This window comes from Jaculus jaculus, chromosome 6, assembly GCF_020740685.1.
Source record: "Jaculus jaculus isolate mJacJac1 chromosome 6, mJacJac1.mat.Y.cur, whole genome shotgun sequence".
NCBI lineage: Eukaryota > Metazoa > Chordata > Mammalia > Rodentia > Dipodidae > Jaculus > Jaculus jaculus.
In genome coordinates, this window is record NC_059107.1 from 75,390,700 (window position 1) to 75,414,657 (window position 23,958).

General features: G+C 35.6%; 1 protein-coding gene across 5 annotated transcripts in view; it reads right to left on the reverse strand.

Annotated features, from left to right (window-relative positions):
* The window catches only part of Ryr2 (ryanodine receptor 2), a 737,098-nt gene that overhangs the window by 57,858 nt on the left and 655,282 nt on the right, over positions 1-23,958 (reverse strand). For 3 of the 5 annotated variants that reach the window (XM_045151997.1, XM_045151994.1, XM_045151993.1), the window contains 5 exons: positions 14,652-14,751; positions 13,438-13,517; positions 10,279-10,355; positions 9,030-9,103; positions 550-582 (listed from right to left, as the gene is read on the reverse strand). In XM_045151997.1, the coding sequence (XP_045007932.1) occupies positions 550-582; positions 9,030-9,103; positions 10,279-10,355; positions 13,438-13,517; positions 14,652-14,751 (364 nt within the window). The remainder of the gene's footprint in view (positions 1-549; positions 583-9,029; positions 9,104-10,278; positions 10,356-13,437; positions 13,518-14,651; positions 14,752-23,958) is intronic. The other 2 variants (XM_045151996.1, XM_045151995.1) reach the window with 1 other exon arrangement.

The window sequence follows — 23,958 nt, forward strand, 5'->3', positions numbered from 1 at the left end:
ATAAAGACATGCTTGTAGGAGAGGTGCTTTCAGAGGAGGGAGAACTGGCAGGCAGACTTCATTCTAAATATCAAAACCTCAAGAAAGATTTGGGTAATCCAGAAAAAGGTATGGAGGTGCACATCGCTTGGTCACTACCATGCATCATGGTAAACTACAAATCAGGATGAGCGCTCAGGCAAAGGCTCAGGTCATCTACTTATATTCTAGTTCATTACATCGTGATCACAATTTACTTTGAAACACAAAAACACAAGGAAAAAACAAACACAAAACAGCACCACACACATGAAAGCTAATTTTAAAAAGTGCCACTGAAAAAATATTTCAAAGGTATTAGTGTGTGCTTGGGAATCTATATTTATTTAGTAAGCAAAATGACAAAAAAAAAATGTTGTTTGACCAGAAAATGGATGTACTTATGGATTTAAAAAATAACAACCTTTTATGGACTGGAAATACATTGGTGTAACAAAGAAAATAATGCAATGACCATGTGTTTGCTACAATGAGGAAGGATCATGGAGAAAAAAGAGCTGATGGACTTACCAGTCCGCAGTCTGTGACTTTCAAAGTGAGAGGCTTCATATTATGGTAGGGTTAGGAAGCAAAATCATTTTGATAACTAATGTAAACATTAACAAAAGAATACAAAATCAATGTACTCATTTCCCTGTTAGTCCCTTGAGATATTATATTTGGTGAGCAAGCCGAAAATCACCACGTATGCAAAGCAGATGCTGTAGGAAATTCAAGCATCAGAGACATGTTGCTTTGAACCCCCACACATGGCTGATAAGTCCATTCCTCAATGTTGAAGTTCATGGCAAGATCAGAAAGAAAGGAAGAAATAATAGTTTAGGCTGAAAAAACAAACTAAACTCTTCATTAATGGCATTTGCTATCATTTTCATGAGCCATCTAAATAAGAAGACTCTTAAAATGATATTGAAATCAAGACATTATGAGCTGATTTATAGATGCATTGATTCTGTGAGCCCAACTACAATGGATTTTATTTCAGAAAATGGAATCCACCATATCCATATGTTTTATTCAATGTTCATTTAGTCAATGTGAAATAGTTAAGTCTTCTAGAAAGTATTCAGAAAAGCTAACACTGAAATAAATGTGTAGCAATAGCGTAGTTGTGTACCTAGTAGTTCTCTGTACAGTGCAAAGTGATTTCTAACAAAAGGCTTATTTGTTGATGGCATGATGAGCAGTATTTTCTTGATATAAAGCTGAAACATGGATATGAGATGTTACTTCCTTACCAACACACTATAAACAGCAGATAAATGGAAAGAGAAGGAAGGGAAGGAAGGATGGGTTAAGTCTCTGTTTTATATCAGGTGATTCCAAGTATAAAATGGGATGCATTTTGCCTATAGTACACACTGCTACCAGATTAAAATGCTGCAATGGCCCATGCTGCAATGGCCCATGCTGCACATATATGGTCCAGTAACAGAGATGGAGCATGGCTTTATGTCTGCCGCAGGTACAAGACCAACAAATCTCTTTTCTGATTTATGCAAAGGAAATCCCATTTTCAGGTGGAAACTAAGATTATAATGACTAACAAAATAGAGTTACATGGAGTTAAAAGTGCTCTTACAGCCTTAAAATATTTGAAATCATAACATGAAGGACAGTATAAATGTCATGAATGCTATTCCACTGTTTTCATTTTATATGGGTTATAGGACATTTAATATCATAAAGGGAGGATTGTTTAAATACTATAGCATATGAGTTTTTTTCTTTGTGCCTTAGTATTTTCATCTATAAGATAAGGACACAAGGGACCCTGTCACTGAGGCTTCATATTCTATGGTAAGTTTATAAACTGAAAAGGTTATGGTTATTAAAGTACAGTGTCAAGAGTACTAAATGAAGAAGGAAACAACATGCTGGGCTGATAGAAACAGTTACTCGTATATATTTAATTGTATTTATATAATCTTATGAAAGTCAACTCATTTTAAGGACCAAAACATTCTCAAAATTATGAATTTTCACTTGGCAATAGTACTATGAAACACTAAATGCTCATTTTATTTACCTAGTAAGACTAGTAACACACTGTTCTTCTTATAATTGTTTTATCCAGATCACAAACAAGTAGAAATTTCTTAAGTGCAATGAAACATCGCATGTGTTCGTGTGTGTGTAGTGATTAGAATGTTTATGGGCACACAGGAAGTTCTCAGCCTGTTCTCAGCTAAAGCTTGGTTTAATTGCTAGTGTTTAATGTTAATGCATGGCAAATAATTACCAATATATATTAATAAATCAATAAAAATTATACATATATGCTGCTTAATAAGTACAAAAAAGATAAATGTAAAAGACAGACTCTAGAAACTAATGTCCCCCTTGTTGTAGATGCTATCAGGTCAAAATTCCTAAAACAGTAGCATGAAATTCAACAGTTTCTACATGAAAGAGTCCCTATAGTGTCTGGCTATCTGTATCTCAAAAGCACCACACTGGCAATGGAAAAATTAATTGTGATTGTTATTTTCTTGGAAGTTAGATATCTATTTTTTACAATGTCCAAGCAAAATAATACTTTAAGAACTATTTTAAATACTTTTGAATAATCAAATTTGAACTTTTATTGTATTTGTGTCTCTTTAATATCATGGTTTAAATGACTTAATCAAAACCTCTTCAACTATAATACAATTCAATTAATTAGTTCACAATGGACTCACAGTTAACATTTAGGGACTGCAAGGTGTGAATGCCCTAAATGTATCATCATTTCACTGTAGACTTACAATAATCCTGTGAATTAAGTAGATATAATCTCAATTTTTGATTCAACAATCATCATGTAGCTTATTCAGTGGTAAAGGACATGGTTCCCATGAATGTAAATAAATACTAAAGGTATCTTCTCTAAGCCAGGTCTCTTAGACCTGAAGATCTTTTCAGTCTGACAGAGGAGGCAGACCGGAATGAGTGACCTTGGTATTATGAGCTTCCCAAATCCAATATGTCAGTCACTAAATTTTGTAAACTTATTATCATCAACTAACACATATTTACATAATAATCCTCACATATAATATATACCATGTCACAATGAAATCATGCTTATTTTCATCAATTTTAGAAACCAAGGAATTTTGTAGATAAGCAACATTAGGGAGAACTTTCATACTGGTTTTATCATTTTGCTATGGACATTAACACAAACGCCTCACTGACTTAATGTTTGGAGAAACAACTTGGCCCAGATTCATGAAATCGCTTTGAAATATGCAAAGCACGAGGAATAAATGTAAAGTTTCACAGCTATAAAGCCATAGGTCAAATAATCTAAAATTTTAAACAGAAGATTGACAACAATATATAAATTCTATAGAATGATTTTATTAAAATTTAGTTACTGTTGTGGTATGAATGCACATGTATGTCCTCCATAAATTCAGGTATTTTATCAAGCTTGTAACTTGAGTCTCTAGCCAATTGGCTGGAGGAGATATCATTGGGGTGAATCTTGGGGTCCAGCACAAAGGTGTGTTTGGGGTTGGACCTGATTTCAGCCCACAGGTATATAGAGAGCAATCTGAGCTCTGGTGGTTTTACTTTTGCTTTTTGGTGTGTGCTGGCTGATTAGTTGTTTCTCTCTGCTTAGATCTGTAAAAGCAGGCCAGCTTCTTCTGCCATTTATGGAACTTCCTCTGGATCTGTAAGCTTGAAATAAACCCACTCCTCACATAAACTGTGTCTGGTTGGATATTCATCTCAACATTATGGAGCTGACTACAATGTTAACCATATACCATATATACAACGAATTCTTATTTTAGATCCAAATTCAACAAACAATGACCACTATGTGAAATGAACTAGATGTTGTCATAACATAATTAGTATGCATTCTATTACTTAAATGAATTAAACTAGGTACAGATTTCTGATGGGATCTCAATTTTGCTTCTCTTACTCCAGATCTTACACCTCTCAGCAATTACTTCTTTCTCTACAGTTCCTACCATCCATCATTCTTTCCATTCATCAGCATGCTAGCTGACTTCTCTGCCTTTACATCTTGCTGCCAGTGAGTCCTGAAACACCAAATCAAATGATATCCTCCCTGAGGATCAGTTGCTTTCCTCTAATTTTAATGATGAAAAGTCTACCCTGTAAGTGACCCTGCCATCTATCACTATACCCACCACAGGGATCACTTACTGTCATGAAATAATGATAATCACTGTCTTTATTACACTAGCATTACTGAGAAATGGAAAATCCTGCATTTTAAGGTCAGGGCAGTGTTCCACAGGCATGTTTCTGACAATGTGAGTTTATTTGTCACTACACACAATATTACTTAAGTATTTCTTCTTTAAGGGCTCTCTGCGACATCAGGAAGAAACATGTAAAATCCATGGAGGGAAGATAAGGTCATACATGACTTCCCATAAGCTATCTTTCCACCATCTAGTCTGATTTAATGATAAGATAATTTCAATTACACTAGGTTAGTCCCTTGCATGTAAGTTCTCTGGCTTCCTAATGTATCATAAACTCTTACTTCATGCCAGATGTCATCTGTATTGTTGTTGTTTTTTGATCTTACAAGCTTCCACTTGTCCAGACTTTTGTCAAAATGTGAGAAATTCAGTAAGTAGTAACAGAGACACAGGACAAGCTTGCATGGTAATAATCATGAAAGACAAATGTAGTGGAAGTCGTTAGTCTTTATATACAAGCCTGAAAGAAACTCATACTCCCTAATGACATCTCATTACTACATTAAGAATAGCATTTGTATACATAAAAATTTCAAAAGTGATTTTAAGATATCAACAAGAAGTATAACATTTGGCAATAGAACAGTGTCATGTAAGGATACAAGAAAGGGCAAAGGATATCAGTTACAAGGCTGGGTATTACATCCTTCCTTGAAGAATATTACAGGATGGAGAGGAAGTGACTTGCTGCTTGGGACCCACATTCAGCAGAGGGGCATTTCCTCCATGGCCCTTCCATTTAACTGTGTGATTTTTAACGAGCCACATCACTCCTCAACCCTTCATCCCTTTCCTATAAAATCTAGCTCACAGTTATCCCCATCAGAGGCTGTGTGCATCAAAAAGTTCAGATACTTGGCCTGGAGAGATGGCTTAGCAGTTAAGGCACTTGCCTGCAAAGCCAAAGGACCCAGATTGGATACCCCAGAACCCACATAATCCAGATGCACAGGGAGGTGCATGCATCTGGAGTTCATTTGCAGGATGCCCTGGCATGCCCATTCTCTTTCTCACTCTCAAATAAATAAATAAGAATAAAAACAAAATTTAAAAGATTTAGACACTTAAATTTATATATTTTCTACAACTATGTGATTTACAGTTATATTTATCCTCACCAGGAAGATGTTCAGCCCAACAGGAAGAGTGGTCAAGGTTAAGAAGTCTGTGACCTGGCTGATTATTCCCCCAGTGCTACACCTGTGAAATTGAACCTTGGGAATAGTGGCATCAGCAGGTTTAGAGTTTTCAATCTTTTCCAAAAAACTAATTTTCCTTTTCCAAATAGGTATGAAATTTTCTTCACTTTTATAGAATCATAAACAAAACAATGAGTTTAGAGTTTTTAAACATATGTCTTGAGAGTCACATAAACAGTGTTAAAGCAATGTTGGCTCTAGCATAGTATTTATCAGAGTTACTGAGCTGCCTGCTATCTTCTCCCAACAGACCTCTAGATTCAGAAAGCACACTTTAATCTTGAAAGCCTTGTTAGCATATGAGTTTCTGTTCAAAGATCCCATCTCCTCTCTACATTTCTTTATACCTAGCCTAGAGAAATATAGAAGTCATTTCTTTATAGGATGCTCTGCCAATGGCAGGTAAATAAGAGGCTCTACTGGGATGAGTAGCATTTCCTGGGGCCTGCATTGTTCAGCCAAACTCCTTAAGATAAGCAGGACTCCTGGTCACAGGTCTACCTCACACCCCCCAGGCAGTGCTTCCTATAACTGACCAACAGATATGTTTATAAGTTCCTTTTGTTTTACTTTTATGGCTGTAACTGACACATGTAAATTGTGATTTAGGGTTTAACACCCATCCTTTTTTTTTTTTTTTTCTTTCTAACATCATGTGGTTATTTCCAATAAAAGCTGACACTCCGAACAGTTCAGGACGGCACTCTGAGAATCTGGGGTGCAGATCTGATATACTAGGCATTCTTTTTTTCTTTTCTTTCTTTTTATCCAATAAAACTTTGCCACACCAAAAAAGAAAAAGTCCCATCTCCACTTTGCTATTATTGCCTATAATATCATTCAGAGGCTACAATGAAATGCTAATGCCATCTTTGCTGCTAGTTTGATGAAGAAAACTTTCTATGACTTCTACTAGCTTTTGGAATTTAGTCTTCAGACTTATTTGTGGAAGAATTTTTAATGTGTGTTACTTTCAAAGGACTAGAGAATAACCATGTAGATTTCCCAGTACTTAGAAGGCAACTGGCAGAGCACATTCAGAGAGTCACAGTTTACCTTGGATATATCACCAATTTTCATGCACTCAGTGCAGTCATAAAGCCACAATATTTTCAAGGAAGACGCACATAGAAGGACTACAGCACACAATCTATGATTCCTTCATTCACACAATAATTGCAAACACTGACTCATGAGGATTGTTTTTAGAAGAAAGAAACAAGACAAAACTTATTTAAATCCTGTGGCCCATTCATATCTTATATAATAATAACTACATATCTTCACAGAAAAAAGAAAATAAGAGATCAAAGTAGATAAAATTTAAAAACAATAGGATACATAATGACAAACATTAAAAAATCTACTTGTCAAACAGACTATTAAAGGGAAAAATGCACAACTGTCACTACTGAGTTGGTACACAAAGCTAACCACAGATAAGAAAGATAAGAAAAGGCAGTCAAGTTTCAATAATTACCATGCTTATGAGTGAGGACTGAGGAAGAAAAAGTGGTACATTACAGTAGTGGAAAGAAAAGGAAATAGGAAAAAGAAGCTGAAACTTTGGTTCTAGCAAGGAAATAAAGTATAAAATGTATTTATCAATCTGTCTAGTTATATTTGTGTGTGCATGCATGATGTAAAAGGATACATAGACTAAACTAACATCAAAATGAGAGCTATAAATCAATGGTAGATCAAAGTAGTCACAGTCATGGTTATTTGTGATTTGGATTTTACATGTGGTAAACTAACCCATATCTGGTAAACAAAACAAGAGGGCTGCTTGAGTGGCCCTATTCCTTTGTGAGAACAGAGTATAAGATGGAGCAATGACATTAGATTATGTTCAGATAGAAGCATCATAGGATAACTACAGAAGAAATTAAATTGACTTCTAATTCTAAGCTGGCAAGTAAGTCTTTGTACAGGCAATTCATTTACCTTTAGGCAATTTATTTTTTATTTTTTATTTTTCTACGTAAGGTCTCACTCAAGCTCAGGCTGTCCTAGAATTCTCTATGTAGTCTCGGGTGGCCTCGAACTCATGGTAATTCTCCTACCTCTGCCTCCCGAGTGCTGGGATTAAAGGTGTCAGCCACCATGCCTGGCTTTTAGGCATTTTTTAAAAGATTTTATTCTAATTTATTTGTTACAGTCAGAGGGAGGGAAAGAGAGAGAATGGACGGACGCACCATGGCTTCTAGACACTGCAAATGAACTCCAGATGCATGTGCCACTATGTGGCATCTGGCTTACATGGGACCTAGACAATCAAACCTGGGTCCTTAGGCTTCACTGGCATGTGCTTTAACTGCTAAGCCATCTCTCCAGGACAACTTTTAGGCATTTTATAGCAGAAAAATTCCTGGTGCTCTGAGATGGTAGATCCAGACAGGTAATGTACTGAGTCTGGGGCAAATAATCTAAGTAAATTTGTAATGCTGATGGAAGTTCTTCTTGAAGGTAGCTATCTGCACTAAGTAACCATATGCCTTGTATTTGATAACTGGATATAGGAATAATATAGGGCCATATAGGACTAGCAAGGTCAGAGGTGTATCATTAACAACCTTGAGAAGACAGTAAGGGATATGAGCTGTTTAACTTGTTGGTGAGCAAAACTACACTGACATAAAAAGATTAGTTTAATTGAAAATTGTTCAGAAAGGCTGGCAAAAACTACAATAGATGGCAGATAGGATTAAATTTATTTTTGAAATAAGATTAGTCTGACAAAGGATCCCAAATCTCAAAATAAATGTAAGATATCAAGTCCAGGTGAGGTCAAGCAAACAAAACTGATAAGCACATGTGGCACCACTAGAAATAAAATAATTTTAAATCTATATAAAGAATAAAAAGCAATAATATCTCAAAAATAATGAAGATAAGTTTTCTTAATACATATTTTAAAGGAATGGGGTAGAATTGCTGATTCCTGTTTTAAGTAGCTAGTTTGACAGACTTTCTGTTTAAAGTGAGACTTCTGAGATAGCATGTGCCATTATTTTATTATATGTATAAATAAAATTATCACAATTATTCAAACACGAAAACTTCTCTGATTTCCTTTCAATAAATGGTCTTGGCTTATAGAGACACTAGCTATATAAAGCAAAGGATAAGTATGCTAAAGAGAGGAGATGGGGAAAGCAAGATTTAAGGACAGGGACAGGTCTATATCCTCAGGAGGGAAAATAATGAGCCTACAGTTTGGTAAAATGGCCAAAGAAAGGAAAACTTTCTCATCTTTGGGTCTCCCATACACTTTATGATTTTACAGCTAATTCTATAAATCTTTATATGTTAACAGACCAATATTCAACTAGGATAAAGGGTGCTGACAATACAGTAGGGGGAAAAAAGGACTCAGTGACTGAGCCAATATATCAGTTTGGGGTATGATGAGTTGTACTATATGTACAGTGCCATGAGTCCAATAACCATGTCTTCTGTCACCCTGCTTGAAAATGTGACTGATAATGGACATGTTTCATGGATGAAGGGGACAGCAACAGTGGGACCTTTCCATATAAATGATTCATACCTGATCCTTCCTCAGTCACCATTCCAAGTCCTTCAGCTTTGTTTTGTCGCTCAAATGCATTCAGATCAAGGACACTTCAGTGAAAAGAAGGAAAATATTTATAGGATGAATAAAACATTATCATTGTTCAGGACAGCATATGCTTCTAACTACTGCATGTCTTGAAATGTGAATGGTATGTTAACATTTGCTGAAAGTTTGCCCTAATCCAAAGTATTCCAACTGGTTTCCAAGTAGCACACAATCCCCTTCCCAGGACCTACACTGAAAAAAGGCCCATGTGAAAATCAAACTCAAAGTTTTGGTTTGGCAAAAAAAAAAATCACTGCTTAGGCAAATGTGCAGGAATATAGCAATCATGTTTCTACAGTGATATGACATGTTACATTAAATTTGAGCTTTTTAGTCAAATGCTTTCTGAATGATTTTAAAGTAGAACATGATGGGCTGGGGAGACTACTCAGAGGTTAATGGCACTTTCTTACAAAGCCTACTGGCTCAGGTTGATTCCACAGTCCCCACATAAAGCCAAACACAAAGTTGCACAAGTGTCTGGAAATTGTATAGAGTTGCAAGAGACCCTAGTGGAATTATTATCATTTCCTCTCTCTTACTATTTTTATCTCATAAATAAATAAAAAGAAAAAATAAAATACCACATAAGTTATAGTATTAAAAAAGAAATGATGATCTCAAATCAGGTGGTTAAAGTTCCTAAAAGCTCCAGTAAAAATAGCTCCCATAAAAGCTCACTGAAAAGGGTGTGGGGATGTAGCTTAACTGGGAGAGTGCCTGCCTAGCATGCATAGATCTCTGGGTTCAATCATCAGCATGGCATACAACAGGTATAAGGTCAGGATCAGGATCAATAGTTTAAAGTCATCCTCAGCTGCACAGTGAGTTCAAGGGCAGTCTGCCTCAATAACAAAGATCCAAAATAATACAGTTGAGTTTTCTCTATTTTCCTCTTTTCTTCTCTTTAAAAAGTCATATAAGGTATGAAGAGGACAGCTTGATTCTCAAAGGTCCCTGTGTGTAACCCTGCAAGCTTCTGTCACACTACGGTGGTGATCAGGGCCTTAGCAACACCTTGAAAGAAAAATAGGTAGCAAGGCGCGATCTTCGGACCTAGTTGAAATTCTTTTCTCATTAATGATTATTTGTCACATTATTGTCACCCTGTCAAACAAATAAATTGAACTATAGCTGTCATGAGATAGCACCACAAGGACAGAGAGCACACTCTCACCTGCAGGACTGCATCAGGCCTGCCAGACTCTGGAAGAATCCCACGTCCTTCTTCTCCCTCAGGTAGTCAAGCATCTTCTATAGAAACAGAAGTGACATAGCCACTGAACACACTCCTTGATGTTTGATAAACAAATAATCAAAATGTGCTTTCTATTCTCAGACAAAGGTTTATTATTTTTAAGCTCAGAGCACACAAATATTACTATATCTATCCTTATCATTTGCTAGTAGTAACCACATCAAACAAGATGCACATTTTCAGGTGTGGCAATAGGCAAGTAAGGGAGATTTTTCTATTTCCAAGAACATGTATCCAAGGAAATGTACTGGTAAGTCTTTCCTGATTCTGTGTGTTTAGAAATTCATATACCTAGGACACAAAAGCCTGAAGGGTCCATACTATCCATAACTTTCCAGACAAAAGTGGGTTCCTTAAGTACTTTTATGATCTGAGAGTTGAGGTGACTGTATTCTAATGTGTAGCCAGATTCTGTTTTCACTACCTTAGACTGTCAGTCTAAAGTATAGCAGGAATCAGTGGACTCTTCCATCATTCCTCTTCTCTGAGAGTGATGTTGAAAATCTAAAATCAGTATTTTGTTTAAACATAAATGTAGAACACACTCAGACTACGTGGTTCTGTCTCTTTAGCTGTTTATTGCACAGCCTCATGAAATGACTATTTCTAATGGGGAAACAAGGTGTTGGGAAGTTTTAAAGAAAATGTGCAGATGAGCTGGGCATGGTGGCACAGGCCTTTAATCCCAGTACCCTAGAGTTAGAGGTAGGAGGATTACTGTGAGTCTGAGGCCACCCTGAGACTACATAGTGAAATAAAGGCCAGGTCAGCCTGAGCTAGAGTGAGACCCTACCTTGGAAAACTAAAAAAAAAAAAAAAAAAAAAAAGGAAAAGTGCAGATGGCCTCTAATATGTGATGGGTCCATTCTGGAGTTTTTCAACTTTATGATGAGGTTACAGAAATATGTATTATGTTGAAAGCATATTTTAAGCTTTTCATTCTTATTTTTCCATGGGCTGGCCATATGCAGTGTGATACTCTCACAATGCTGAGTAGAGTCCACAGTGTATTGTGTTGCTAAGCTATTGTGTCCCATAGGAAAAGTGTAGTAAATGTATTTTCAACATATGATGTTTTGATCAGACAATTCCCATTGGCAAATTGAGGAATTCTGTAAATAGAAGATGGTGAAAGTTTACTCCAAGACTTAAGAAGAAAGTGCTTTAGCCAATACTTTAAAACAGGACAATAAATATTATTACCATTGCTATTTTAAACACAGTTCATCTATGCAGGCATTCTGGTACTAATATCTTTCAGAAATCCAAGTCAAACACAATATAAACTAAATATAATAGACATCCCCAGTACATGCATATATACACATCTATACAGTAAAATGCACACAAGGAAATGTTATATATGTACACATATACAACAAAGGCATACAGAAACAGCCATGGGAGGTAATAACTTTCAAAGGAAAAAATAAACCATATGAGTCATTGCTCTTTTAAGAAAAAGAATGTGGTTTTCAGGTCAAAGGGAAGTTGTAGAGTACATTATTTGAAGTTCTAGAGAAAAAGATAAGAACTGTGCAGATAGCTACTGTGCATACAAAGTGATCTCTAAAGATCCTGTATCATCTTTCTCACTCCTCTCCCCTTGCCCATGTGTCCTATTAAAGTAAAACATAAAGTGAAAAAAAAAATCTTCTCATAAATATTTTGGAGAGGTTGATTTTACATAACCTCTACCTCTAAAAAATCATGTGGTTCCCCTAAGACTCATTAATAATTCAGTAATCAGTAAGTGGTTTATGCCTCAAGGGAAGAATTATTGGTCATGTTAAAGCTGCAGTAGATTAGTTTTTCCAGGTATTTTGACATCATTTCATGTGTGGACTTGTAAGATTATCACATAATCACTTTCCTCCTTCCCTGTTCTTTCTTGGGTAGTATGTATGGCAAGGCACAGACATACAAGATGAAGAAAAAATACAATCATTCCTTTCCCACATGTTTATCTGTTTGGAAAGCACAGAATAGGAGAAAATCTTTGTCGGCTATACATCTGGCCAGGAATTGGGATCTAGAATACATAAAGACTCCAAAATATTAACTCCCTCAACAATCCAATCAATAAACAGGCAAATGAGAACAGACAGTTCTCAAAAGACAAAGTACAAATAACCAATAAATATATGGCAAAATGCTCATCATCCTTAGCAAAAGCAAATGCAAATTAAAACTATATTTGGATTCTATTTCATCATAGTCAGAAAGGCTATACTTAAAAAAATTGTTGGTGATGATGAAGGGAAAAAAGAATGCTAGGATACTGTTGTTGGTAATGCAAATTAATGCAGCCACTATAGAAAACAGTATGAAAGTTCCTCAAAAAACATTAAAGCTAGAACTAACATATGACTCAGTTTCAACCACTGTTGGGTGTATACACAAAGAAATTTAATCAAAATTTCAAAAAATACTACCATATCCATGTTTATTCCTGCATTATTTATAATAACTAAGAAATGGAACCAATCTAGATGTCCACCAACAGATGAATGAATAATTAAAATGTGCTATATTTACATATGCATATATGAATATATTATGGACTTGTGCTCATTGAAGAAAACTAAAGTTAAGAGATTTGTGGAAAAAGGGTGGAACTGCAGATCATTCTAGTAAAGAAATTTTGTCTAGATAAAAGATAAGGATTGCATATTTTCTCTTATTTTTTCTCTCTCTTATTTATTTATTTGATATAGAAAGAAGGGGGGGGAGTGAATGAGAATGAGTGTACCAGGTTCTTTAGCCACTGCAAACAAACTCCAGACATGTGCATCCCCTTGTGAATCTGGTTAATATAGGTCCTGGAGAAATGAACCTGGGTCCTTTGGCTTTGCAGGCAAATGACTTAACTGCTAAGCCATTCCTCCCGCCTGCATATTTTCTCCTATATGTGGAACTTAGATGTGGAAGAGGAGAAGGAACAGGAGAAATAGGAGGTCATAGAACATGCATACTTGAAGTAAAATGTCATGGATTTAAACACTTTGAAGAAAGAATATAAACTAATAAATTAAACAAACAGAAAATTGCATTATGAGGTTTGCATAAAGTTATTACCTGCTGTACTGTAGAGTTCCCCCCATTTAAAATAGCAATTCCTAGTTTCAGAGTAGCAGCCACCATAGGTCCTGTTTCACCTAAAATATAAACAGTAGAATTTCTTAATGTATCAACTGTGGTATTATTTTACTTCAAAAGGTATACTTCTAAAATTATTATTATCCATATAGGTATCTCTACATTTTTCATTCTAAGTGATATTAAAGATATTTTCACAAAGATATTATTCATGCAGGAAAATAAAACTTCAATGATTAGCAAGTGAGATGGATAATTGCACTTAACTTCAACAAGACTCACTGAAAATATTTAACATTTAAATAAATTAAAAAAAAACTATAGACTCAGGACTATACCTTGCTACCTTTTGTGAAAATAAAGTTTTATTGGAACATATCCACATTGTCACTTGTCTCTGAGTGTTTTCCTGGTACTAGAGCACATCTGAAGAGTTGTAAGAAACCACATGATTCAAGAAGTTGCAAAGAATTATTCCCTGGCAGTTTTCTCCTAAATATGTAACATATTCTGCAGGTCCATATCAGATTGGTGGCTTGGTTGTCTGCTGATGAGTTTTTACAAAGTGATTAGAACAAGACGGCTCTATATTCAGGAATGAGTTAATCCACTTGTGGATTCAAAATTGGATGAACCATTGCAAGATAGTAGATCTGTGGAAGCAGGGTGGAGTTGGGTGATTAGAGGAAGTATACCACTAGAGGCATGTCCTTGGGGATGATAACTTGTCCTGGCCCCTTATAGTTTCTGCTCTCTCTGCTGTCTGTCATGAGCTGAGTAGCTTCCATGTCATGATGTTCTACATTACCACAAGCCAAACATCAACAGAACTAACAACTCTGAGCTACTATCCCAAAGCCTGTGAGCTAAACAAATCTAACCTTCCTTAAATTGTTCTTTGGGGGATTTTGTTCACAGTGACATACAAGTAACTAATACACCAGCTTTACACACAAAGCTTGCTAACCTCTGATTCATGTGATCACTCTACTAAACTTCACTCATAATAGTTTCTAAAACTTAACACCCATAGAGATCTGTTCTGTGAAAGACTGGTGTCAGTAATTTGTTGCCTGACACAGTAATGAACAAATATACAGGGACTTAAAGAGTTTGTGAATAGAGTGAGGAAGCACTTAGCAAGTGAAGAGGGCTGAAAGCAACCCTCCAGAGGGAATAGGAATGAGCCTCACCTTTGCTGGCACTGATTGTCTGGAGGACCATCTCTGCAGCTCCACGGTCATGCAGTCTGGCTTGCTGGTACAGAAGCTTTTGTTTTTCCATTTCTTTCTCCTGAACACAAATCCCAACCATTCATATTGTAGCTATCAGTAACCACATCAGTTTTCTATAGACCAAACTTTTAGTCATCTCTTCATGTATGGGCTCTATGACAACATTATGGACCATTTCAACACCAACAATGTTATCAAACAGTAACATATTCAACTGTTTTTTTTTTTTTTAGATTTTTTTGTTTCCCCTTTATATTTTTCCCAAATTTTTTTGGTACTGGTTTATCAGGATGGCTTTTTCTCAATTTAATTGATTAGCCCAAAGCCTGCATTAGTTTTGCACTTCATTATTGAAACTTGCACATTCTGATTGATACAATTGTGCACAAGTTGGTCACATTTTTTTGGTAATCTCCTAGGTCATGGCCATAACTTGATACTGCTCAGCAAATGGCTCGAGTTGCAAGTTATCACTGAATCACGGGAAAAAGAAAACAAAATAAAAAACATTAAACTGAGACGTCTTGGCATTTAAACAAAATTGAAAGCTGATATGGTTTAAAAAGGTTGGCTTCAACTGAGTCTTAGACTTATGATACAGATCTTCCCAGTCACCCCCAAAGAATAAGAGAAGCCATGTGCCTTTATATTTTGTGTTCTCTGCATGGTGTCGCTAGAGCAATGGCTGGCGTGTGTTGTTCTTTTCCACTTAAGCTACCACTGCAAACATAAAGAAGGAAATCAAAAGAAAAATATAAAGGCACAGCAAGTTCAAGGCTGGTATGGTCATTCACTTGAGCAATCCAGTTCACTGTAGAATTGAGACGGAACTAAGCAGTATAAGTTGCAGAATGGAAGTTGCATAGAGCCCTGTGACAGCGCGTCCATCAAATGGCGTGGTAGAGAAGCTTAATCAATGGGACATGAAACGCTCAACTTAGTATCATGTCCATAAACACAACGGCCAAAACATATATGACCCGAGAGCAGTAGGAGCTGCAGCAGTAGCCAGAATGACAGCTTTGCCGCCATAAACTTTCCATCCAAAGTACGAAAAATAGACATTGAAAGATGGAAGAGGTTTAAAAAATGAAGGCTTGCTAGTTACAGAATATGAGAAATAAAGTGAACTAAAAGGAGGGGGCAGGGAAGAAATGGGCTCAAACAAATGAAAAAGAAAGAAACCTTTAAATCAAAAGCAACCAACACAGACATTTATGCTGTTACCAGAGAGTTCTCGCCGAGGCTGGCAAATTTGTTTCTTAAATCTTTGATAATATCGTGCTGCGAAAACAAAATTGATCAGGGTGTTTTTTTTTTTTTCACACTATAGTTAGAGTTCCTGTGATTAATTTTTTTCTTAAATCATGTGATAGGCCTAAATGGAAGCAGAGAAAAGAAAAGTAAAAGAGGCAGCTTGCTTCTATGTAGCCATGCTAACTCCTAAAAGGTTTGCCTTCATGTTTAAACCTCTTCCTGGGAAGTCAAAAACAAAACAGAACAAAACCACACAGACACACAGAACCATGCTGTCATTGCAACACGGTGTCAGGAGAACTGACGGAGACCCCTTTGTTTGCTCTTCGGTGACTTTTGAACATTGAAGATCAACATTTGATTCTTCCTTTTAGACCCAACAATCTTTTTCTTTCTTCCCATTGCCAAAAATAAAATTGGAACCGTGGCTTAGAAGCTTAACCAGCTTTTTGGTGAAAGTGTTTAAGAAAGACAATAATAAGAAATCATTATCTTGACAAACTATCTTAACATTTCCACCAACTAAAGAGGCAAGGAACCATTCTTTTAGAAAACTTAGAAAGATGGGCCTCAGAAAACCACAAAGACAAAAGATGACAGTGAGCCACCTACTCTTTAAGGAGAAAACAAACATAGAACAAACATTTGACAATTGTGCTCTAAAAGAGAAAAGACTGGTCCAAAGATCACCAGAGAAACTTGCAAAGTCATTCCACAGCTCAAATATCCTCAGCTATAATCATATGTGGTACATGTGCCCAGGAAAACCAAGAAACTGATAAGATATCAATAACTATGTTCTAAAAATATGTTCCCTGGAACAAAAACAATTTTGATTTTCTTATATGGCAAATAAATTTCAATAGTGGTAAATATTTTGAAAGAGACAACAAGAATCCCTTGAAAAAAATCTGGACCCATGTGGAATATGTATCTAGATGTATAGAATAAATAGATAAAAATAAATCTATGTCATAAAGGAGGACTAGGTCACCGTCTTGCTTAAATTTGTGTTTGTTGAGATGGAGACTCCATCTTAAGAAGTCTGTAGTATTATTTTTCTAGTACTTAGTCTTTTGAAAACTATTACTGGACATATAATTTAATTTTTTGATGGAAAAAGTTATTACTACATAAAAGCAAAAAATCTGGAAAAGTAAAATAGGAAGATTTCAGGTAGGTAAGTGATAGATTGCATGGAGAAATGCTTTCCTTCCAGAAATATTTCATAGTCGCATCCCTAACAAACTTTGAGATAAGATTGTTTTGCTTTCCATTTGAGACAGAATCATCCTATATAACCAACTTAGGACTGGAAATAAACCTTCCTGCCTCATCCTCCCAAGGACTTGGTATGTAATATCATACCCAGCACTGGAGGTAGGTCTTTTAAAAACCCCCTTACTCAGAGACATATGACACACCACTGTAAAACTAAGTTTACCAGCCAGGGGTGGTGGTGCACGCCTTTAATCCCAGTACTCAGGAGGCAGAGGTAAGAGGCTCGCTGTGAGTTTGAGGCCACCCTGAGACTACATAGTGAATTGCAGGTCAGCCTGGGCCAGACCCTACCTTGATTAAAAAAAAAAAAAAAAAAAAGAAAGAAAGAAAAAAAAGAAAAAACAAAACAAAACAAGGGTTCTCCCCATTGCAGATTCTGCTTACTCTACCTAAGGGTTTTACATAAATACTATTACATTTTCTACCTGTGTTTAGTTATCCCAAGGATACAAAGAAAGTTTAGGAAAACAAAACAAAAAAACCATGAGTAGTTCTACAATTTTGATTTTCATGTAGCTTTCTGTCATTCTAACTGTACTGGTGTGTTTTCAAGATCTACTTTGTGTAAGAATTGGTCAAGCTTTCATATATGTGGAAGGAGTGTATAATGTCTAAAGTAGCTGGGTGTGATAGCATATACTTTTCATCCTGGCACTTTGGAGGCAGATAGATGTAGGAGGGTCATTGTGAGTTTGAAGCCAGCCTGGGACTATAGAGTGAGTTCCAAGTCAGCCTGGGCTAGAGTGAGACCTTACCTTTGATAAAAACAGAAAAAGTCTATAAATGTCTGAAGAAGAAATAAAATACAGGTGGTTCCTCAACAATTTATTTCCATGAGAAAAATTGACATAAGAATTAATTGCAGCTATCCCTTGATCATGAAAGAGAAAATAGTATATCTCCAAAATAAAGATGAGAAGATATTTTACACTGGGTACTCTGAGGACAGCCAAAAAGTCCACATTGCATCTGAAGGATTTTTCTTAGTTGTGTGAAAACCTGGGTAGCAGAGGTTCAGGCTGATATACCTGGAGTCCATGCATCATGCCATATTTTCAAGATTACAACAGAATTTTCATGTTTTCCTCCTTAATGTGCATGTGGAAGCAACTGTAATCTAAGTGATCAAAAATCCCCAGAAGTGTACTTTCAAGAACTATCTCCCACCATTTAATGTGTCAGCTTCACACAGTCTCCTTTTATCTCGTCAAATACACGGGAAAACTGAATATACTATTACTAGCAACAACAACCAAAAAGACAAAAGTGGAAGATTCAGTTGGATAACCATGGTAACAAAGACGAAACTGGTGAAATCCCACAAATCAATTGCTTTGTAGCACAGGCACACCCACATATCAAGGAGAAACAGAACTATGGATAAGAGTCTCCTTCGCTACTTTAACCAGTCTTAGTTTTGGTCCAGTTCCAAAACGTTATCCACAGTTACACAGAGTTGACTCATGGTTATAGGAAAACACTTTGAAGAGAAGAGAATAACCTTTTTAAATGGTTTATACTTTCCAAAATATTTAAAGAATTAAATAAATGTGTATGGTGTTTACTAGAAGAAGAAATTTATGAGGATGAGGCTACAGCCTTTTCTTGGTTGTAACCACAAAACCAGTACAGGTATACTGTACTATACCCAGTATATAGCATGTAACTTGTGTCTTAGAAAATTTGAATTAGTAAAAACAAAATAAATAACATGTCATGTGATCACAACTTAAGACGTTATAAATGGTATCTTTTAGTTTGAAGTACAATAAAGCTAGAATATTGTGGGAACTGACTTCCTTTCCTTTAAGTAAATGACATATGGGCCCACAGATTACACAAGCACAGATGATAGTTGTAAATATTTGAGTTCTAGCTCATTTGAGGTTCTATCTGCACCTTTCACTATCACCTATTTTCTTTGTGGCAAACGCTATACAATCTCCCAGAATCATCTTTCTCAATAGGCTAGACACAGTTTCTGAGGCTTTGCATTTAATTCAAACAGAAAAAGAAAAAATGATTTTACTCAAAACAAAAAGGCAAGTCCAGCTTTCACTAATATATTCAGACAAGAAAAATCCTAAACCAGAAATTTTTACTTCAATTAATGTGGGGAGGTTTCAGAAGGGAGATTTATGGTATCGGAATATGTTGTTACAGTTCACTCCAAGAAGCACATGCACTTGAATTTTCAATAGAATGTCATTTCCTGGATTCAGAATTTTTAGAACTAATTAAGAACTATGTTAAACAATAAAACCAGTTGAGTTGAAATAGTTTATTTTAGGGGCTAGTGGGCAAAATGTATGCTGTATCATAAAAAACTTTCCATTAATGAGGCACAAAAGAATAAGTGAAGAATAACTCTAAATCAGAACTAGAAAAGCTAACAGGATTGCCATGAGCAAAAACTTGTTTTAAGATAAGCCTCCATTATCCTATTTGTTTGTGTTTGTATAAAATGTCGTGTATATAAAACAAAGTGATACGTATTCCAGGCTACTGGAAAATCCAAGAGAGAAAACAAGAATGAGAATGATGAATAAGGTAATGGTTGGCCATTAATTGTATGAAACTGTATTTCAACCAGGTAATATTGAATTTTCATTGTTGTCTTGAATATATTTTGAATCACCTAGCATTTCTAAAGAAGTGTGACTGAGAAGGCAGACGTCCCCCATCCTGAATGTGACAGGCACCATGCCTAGACTGAATGGAAAGAAGAATGTGGGCTGAGCACTATTGTGCATCTCTCTACTTCCTAGTTACAGGTGCAGTCAGACCAGATGCTGAGGCTCCTACCTCATTCCTTCCTTCCTATAGTATGAGCCATAATAAGTCCTTCCTTCTACAGTCTGCTTTCTTCAGGTATTTTTTCACAGCCATGAGGAAAGTAACACATATCATGATGATAATGATGTTATAATAATTTTGGAAAATGAAGAGTTAGAATATCTTTTACCACAAATACCTCAGAAGAACTTATTACTTGGACTTTGGGAACCTGCATGAACTATAGTTTGTTTGTTTGTTCTTTTCAGTTTTCATATATGGTTCTTAATCCTACTCCAGACCATTTCTGGACAAGCAACTATATCCTACGTTTTTAATGCAGCCCCCAGCCAAAGTTACCTATTCAGCTGGGAGGAGGAATTTTCTGCAGACTGTCTTTAAAGATGCATACATTCCCTCCTTAGAATGTACCTGGTACCCATGTAGGCTCACCCATACTCAGATGGCACCTGTGCAGCCATAGTCATTTTGACTGAACGGCTGAGAATAATTTCTCATTACATTACCCTGTATTCTCAGGAATAAATGTTACTGTATTATTAAGACTTTATGTTTCTCCAAAATAATTAGAATATCTTCATTTATTCATCTAATAAAGTATTGAATTAGTTTAATTTCAAGTTAGCTACTAGAAAGCTTAGAATCAGACATGATGATATCCATAGCATACTGGCAAGACCATGGTATTGGTTTGTTTCTATATTATCTTTACTGTTAGAATATTCTCCTTTGTACCCTTTAAAATTCTTTCTGCATCTCACTATATTGTAGAATTATGTAATATTCTAAATAACAAACTAGAAAAATGTAGAGTGATACACTCAGATACATTAAAATTAGATATTTTTCTATGCAATATTTTTATTGTAATATTCTTACAAAATAAAAGGTTGATTTCTTTTCATTCTTCCACACACTTCTGTCAGAACCTATACTCTTAGAACAATTGTGGAATTGCCCTAGCAGGAAAAAGAATTCATATTCAAATAGCAAAGCCAAGGTTTTTAATCATGGACATGACTCTAGGATGTTTAGTGCAAAGCTCTTAATTCAAAGAAGCTGAGACATGAGGCAGGCAACTATGACTTGTTGAAAGTCACCCAGTGCACAGGTGAGACTCCAGGTTTATTATTCTGGGCTTACCATATTGCATGTTTCTTTTCATGAACTCCTCTGATGGTTTCAAATTGGAAAATGTGAAACTTATTAAATATAACAATAACAGAGTTTTTCATAGATCTTGTCATATTATAGGCAGTACTCTAAGGGCCTTACATGTATTTTCTTAATTAGTGCCCATAATACCCCTATCCAGTAGACAGCATATTTATTCCCATTATGTAGACAGAGAAGTTGAGGCTCATGCTCACACATGAAGGTGGTGGAACTGGCATTTAAGTCTGAGCAGTTCTTCTGAGTATCTGTGGTTTTGGTGACTGTTCTTTTCTATTTACTGTATATAATTTGATCAGGTTAAAACTTCAACTAGGATTATTTTTTAATGGAAATGCATAAAGTTAAATTATTATACATATAAAAATGTAGAATTCTATCTTTAAATATACATTTATACATAGATTGACATTAGGTTTCCGAATTCATATGCATGAATTATCTCATACAATGTAGAGGACAGCTTCCTGGGAACTTTCCCATTATGAAAGTTAGCACCCCACATCTACCTAGATTTCTTCTCTCAAAGCCTTAGTTTATTGCTTATATTTGAATCAACATAGCCTTAGAAAAGCCTGATACCTCTGGGAAGCTGGGTGCTATAACCACTTTTCATCCAGAATAATCCCTCCTCATGGAAAAGGATAGTGTGCAGTAACACTATACCAGTTAGACTCTGAGCCATGGCTGGAAGAGTCAGTTAATATCAGCTTGATGAAATAAATTCCTGTGGCCAATATAAGATGGAAAATGCTCATCCTTATTTTCATCCCTCAGGCACCACTATCCCAGTATGTATATGGCTTTTGGAGGCATCCTGCAAAACAGAACAGCCAACTGCACACTGAGCAGCCATTGTTAGCCCAAGAACACACTCCTTATGTTTCTTTCTTCTTTCCTATACTATACTCTTACTTCCCTAGGATTGCAACACACCCAAAGTGATAGCATTAGTACATGAGACAGTGGTATCTCTTTTCTAAGAAACCTATCTAATACATTATGTGAACTTAACAGTTTCATTTATCAAACTAAAGTTGGAAGGCTGCATAATATTTGACAGCACCCAAAATTTCTTATGTCTTTCTCATATGATTCAGTAGCAATGAATTATCCCAGAAGCAGATAATGCCTATGGTAAGGAACTAAATATTTTATGTTTTTTAATAAAAGGAATGGTTGGTTCAATATTTTTTATTCCCAGCTATGTGTTAAATTGTAAGCATTTAAAGGTATTTTTAGATAAATATAACTGATTAAAGTTCAAATTATGTAACTAATGGGGGTAGTAGAACTTATGGCCAATATATTCTTTTTGCATTACAAAAAATGGAATTCAAGTGTTTCATCACTGGGATTATGCTCTATAATATTATCCCTTAGAATACTTTATTTCTGAATTAATTCATCCAAACTTCTTGTCATATATTTTGAAACAGAGCTGGGTACTTGCCTGTCATTTTAGTTAAATCTAGGGCACATCCAGAAAAGAATAGTGGAGCTCCCTAAATTTGCGTTATAAAATGGTGCCTCTGAAATGGGACATGAATTATTCATGATACAAGAAATTATCTTTATTTCAAAGCACAAAATATAGTGCCACAGATACATATAAGAAATTTCAACTTTGAATAAGACAGTAGAAAGAAATAGAATGGAAGATGCAACTCACAATATTTGAGAAAGAATGCCCAGAGGCAAATCCAATGTTATAGTCCTCTTGCTTACCAGCTCTAGTGCCAGCAATTTGGGGTTTTCATTGATGAGTCAAACCATAATTTATTATCAAAACTCAACTATTACTATTTATTTTTTATAGACCTATGAAAATACTTTTTCCCTTTCAGCTAATGCTGATTTTCCTGTTGTTTTATGGTTTTTATAATGAAGAAGCACAGATTGAAAACTAATTAATCACATATTCCATAAGTTATTAAATATATTTGTATTATATTATAGCAGAAATGGAAGTAAATACTAGATAATAAAAGTCTTAATAGTATCAAATCACTAAAATATATAGGTAATTGAAGAAAAAAATATATATATATGTGGCATTTTAGTCCTCCTTTATGTAGTCCATGTTTCATTTGACCTTTCCCATATCCTTTGTTTGATAATTTTTTATAATATATATTTTTAACATTGTCATTTTTTGTTTATTTGTTTGTTTTGCTTTTTCGAGGTAGGGTTTCACTCTAGCTCAGGATGACCTGGAATTCACTCTGTCATCTCAGGGTTGCCTCGAACTCATGGCGATCCTCCTACCTCTGCCTCCCGGGTGCTGGGATTAAAGGCGTTCGCCACCACGCCTGGCAACATTGTCATTTTTTGAACTTCTCAATGTTTCTATTAAATGTGACATGAAGACTTTGAGCAGAAACTATAGCAAAGATTAATAATCTGCCAGTGAAAGAGAGAAAATTCATTTACTATACTTTTTATTCTCTAAACTTATATTTTATACAAATTACTAAAACTGCCAAATAACATTTCAATTATTGTACCTCATATGAAAAGTGCCACTATTAGGTTAGATGCTATAGTGGTTAAATGGGTAGCCCCCTGGACTCAGGTCCTTTATTACAATTGAGCTGAAAATGCGAGTCTCCAATAGGCAGAGCTTGCTGGAGAAGAGAGGTATGTCACTGGGGCAGATCTTACAGTCTGGCCCTACTAGGTATGTTCAGAGCTGTTTTATGGTACTGGCTGTTAGTGATGTCTCTGTGTGTGGATCTAGAGAAGCCAGCCAGCTTCC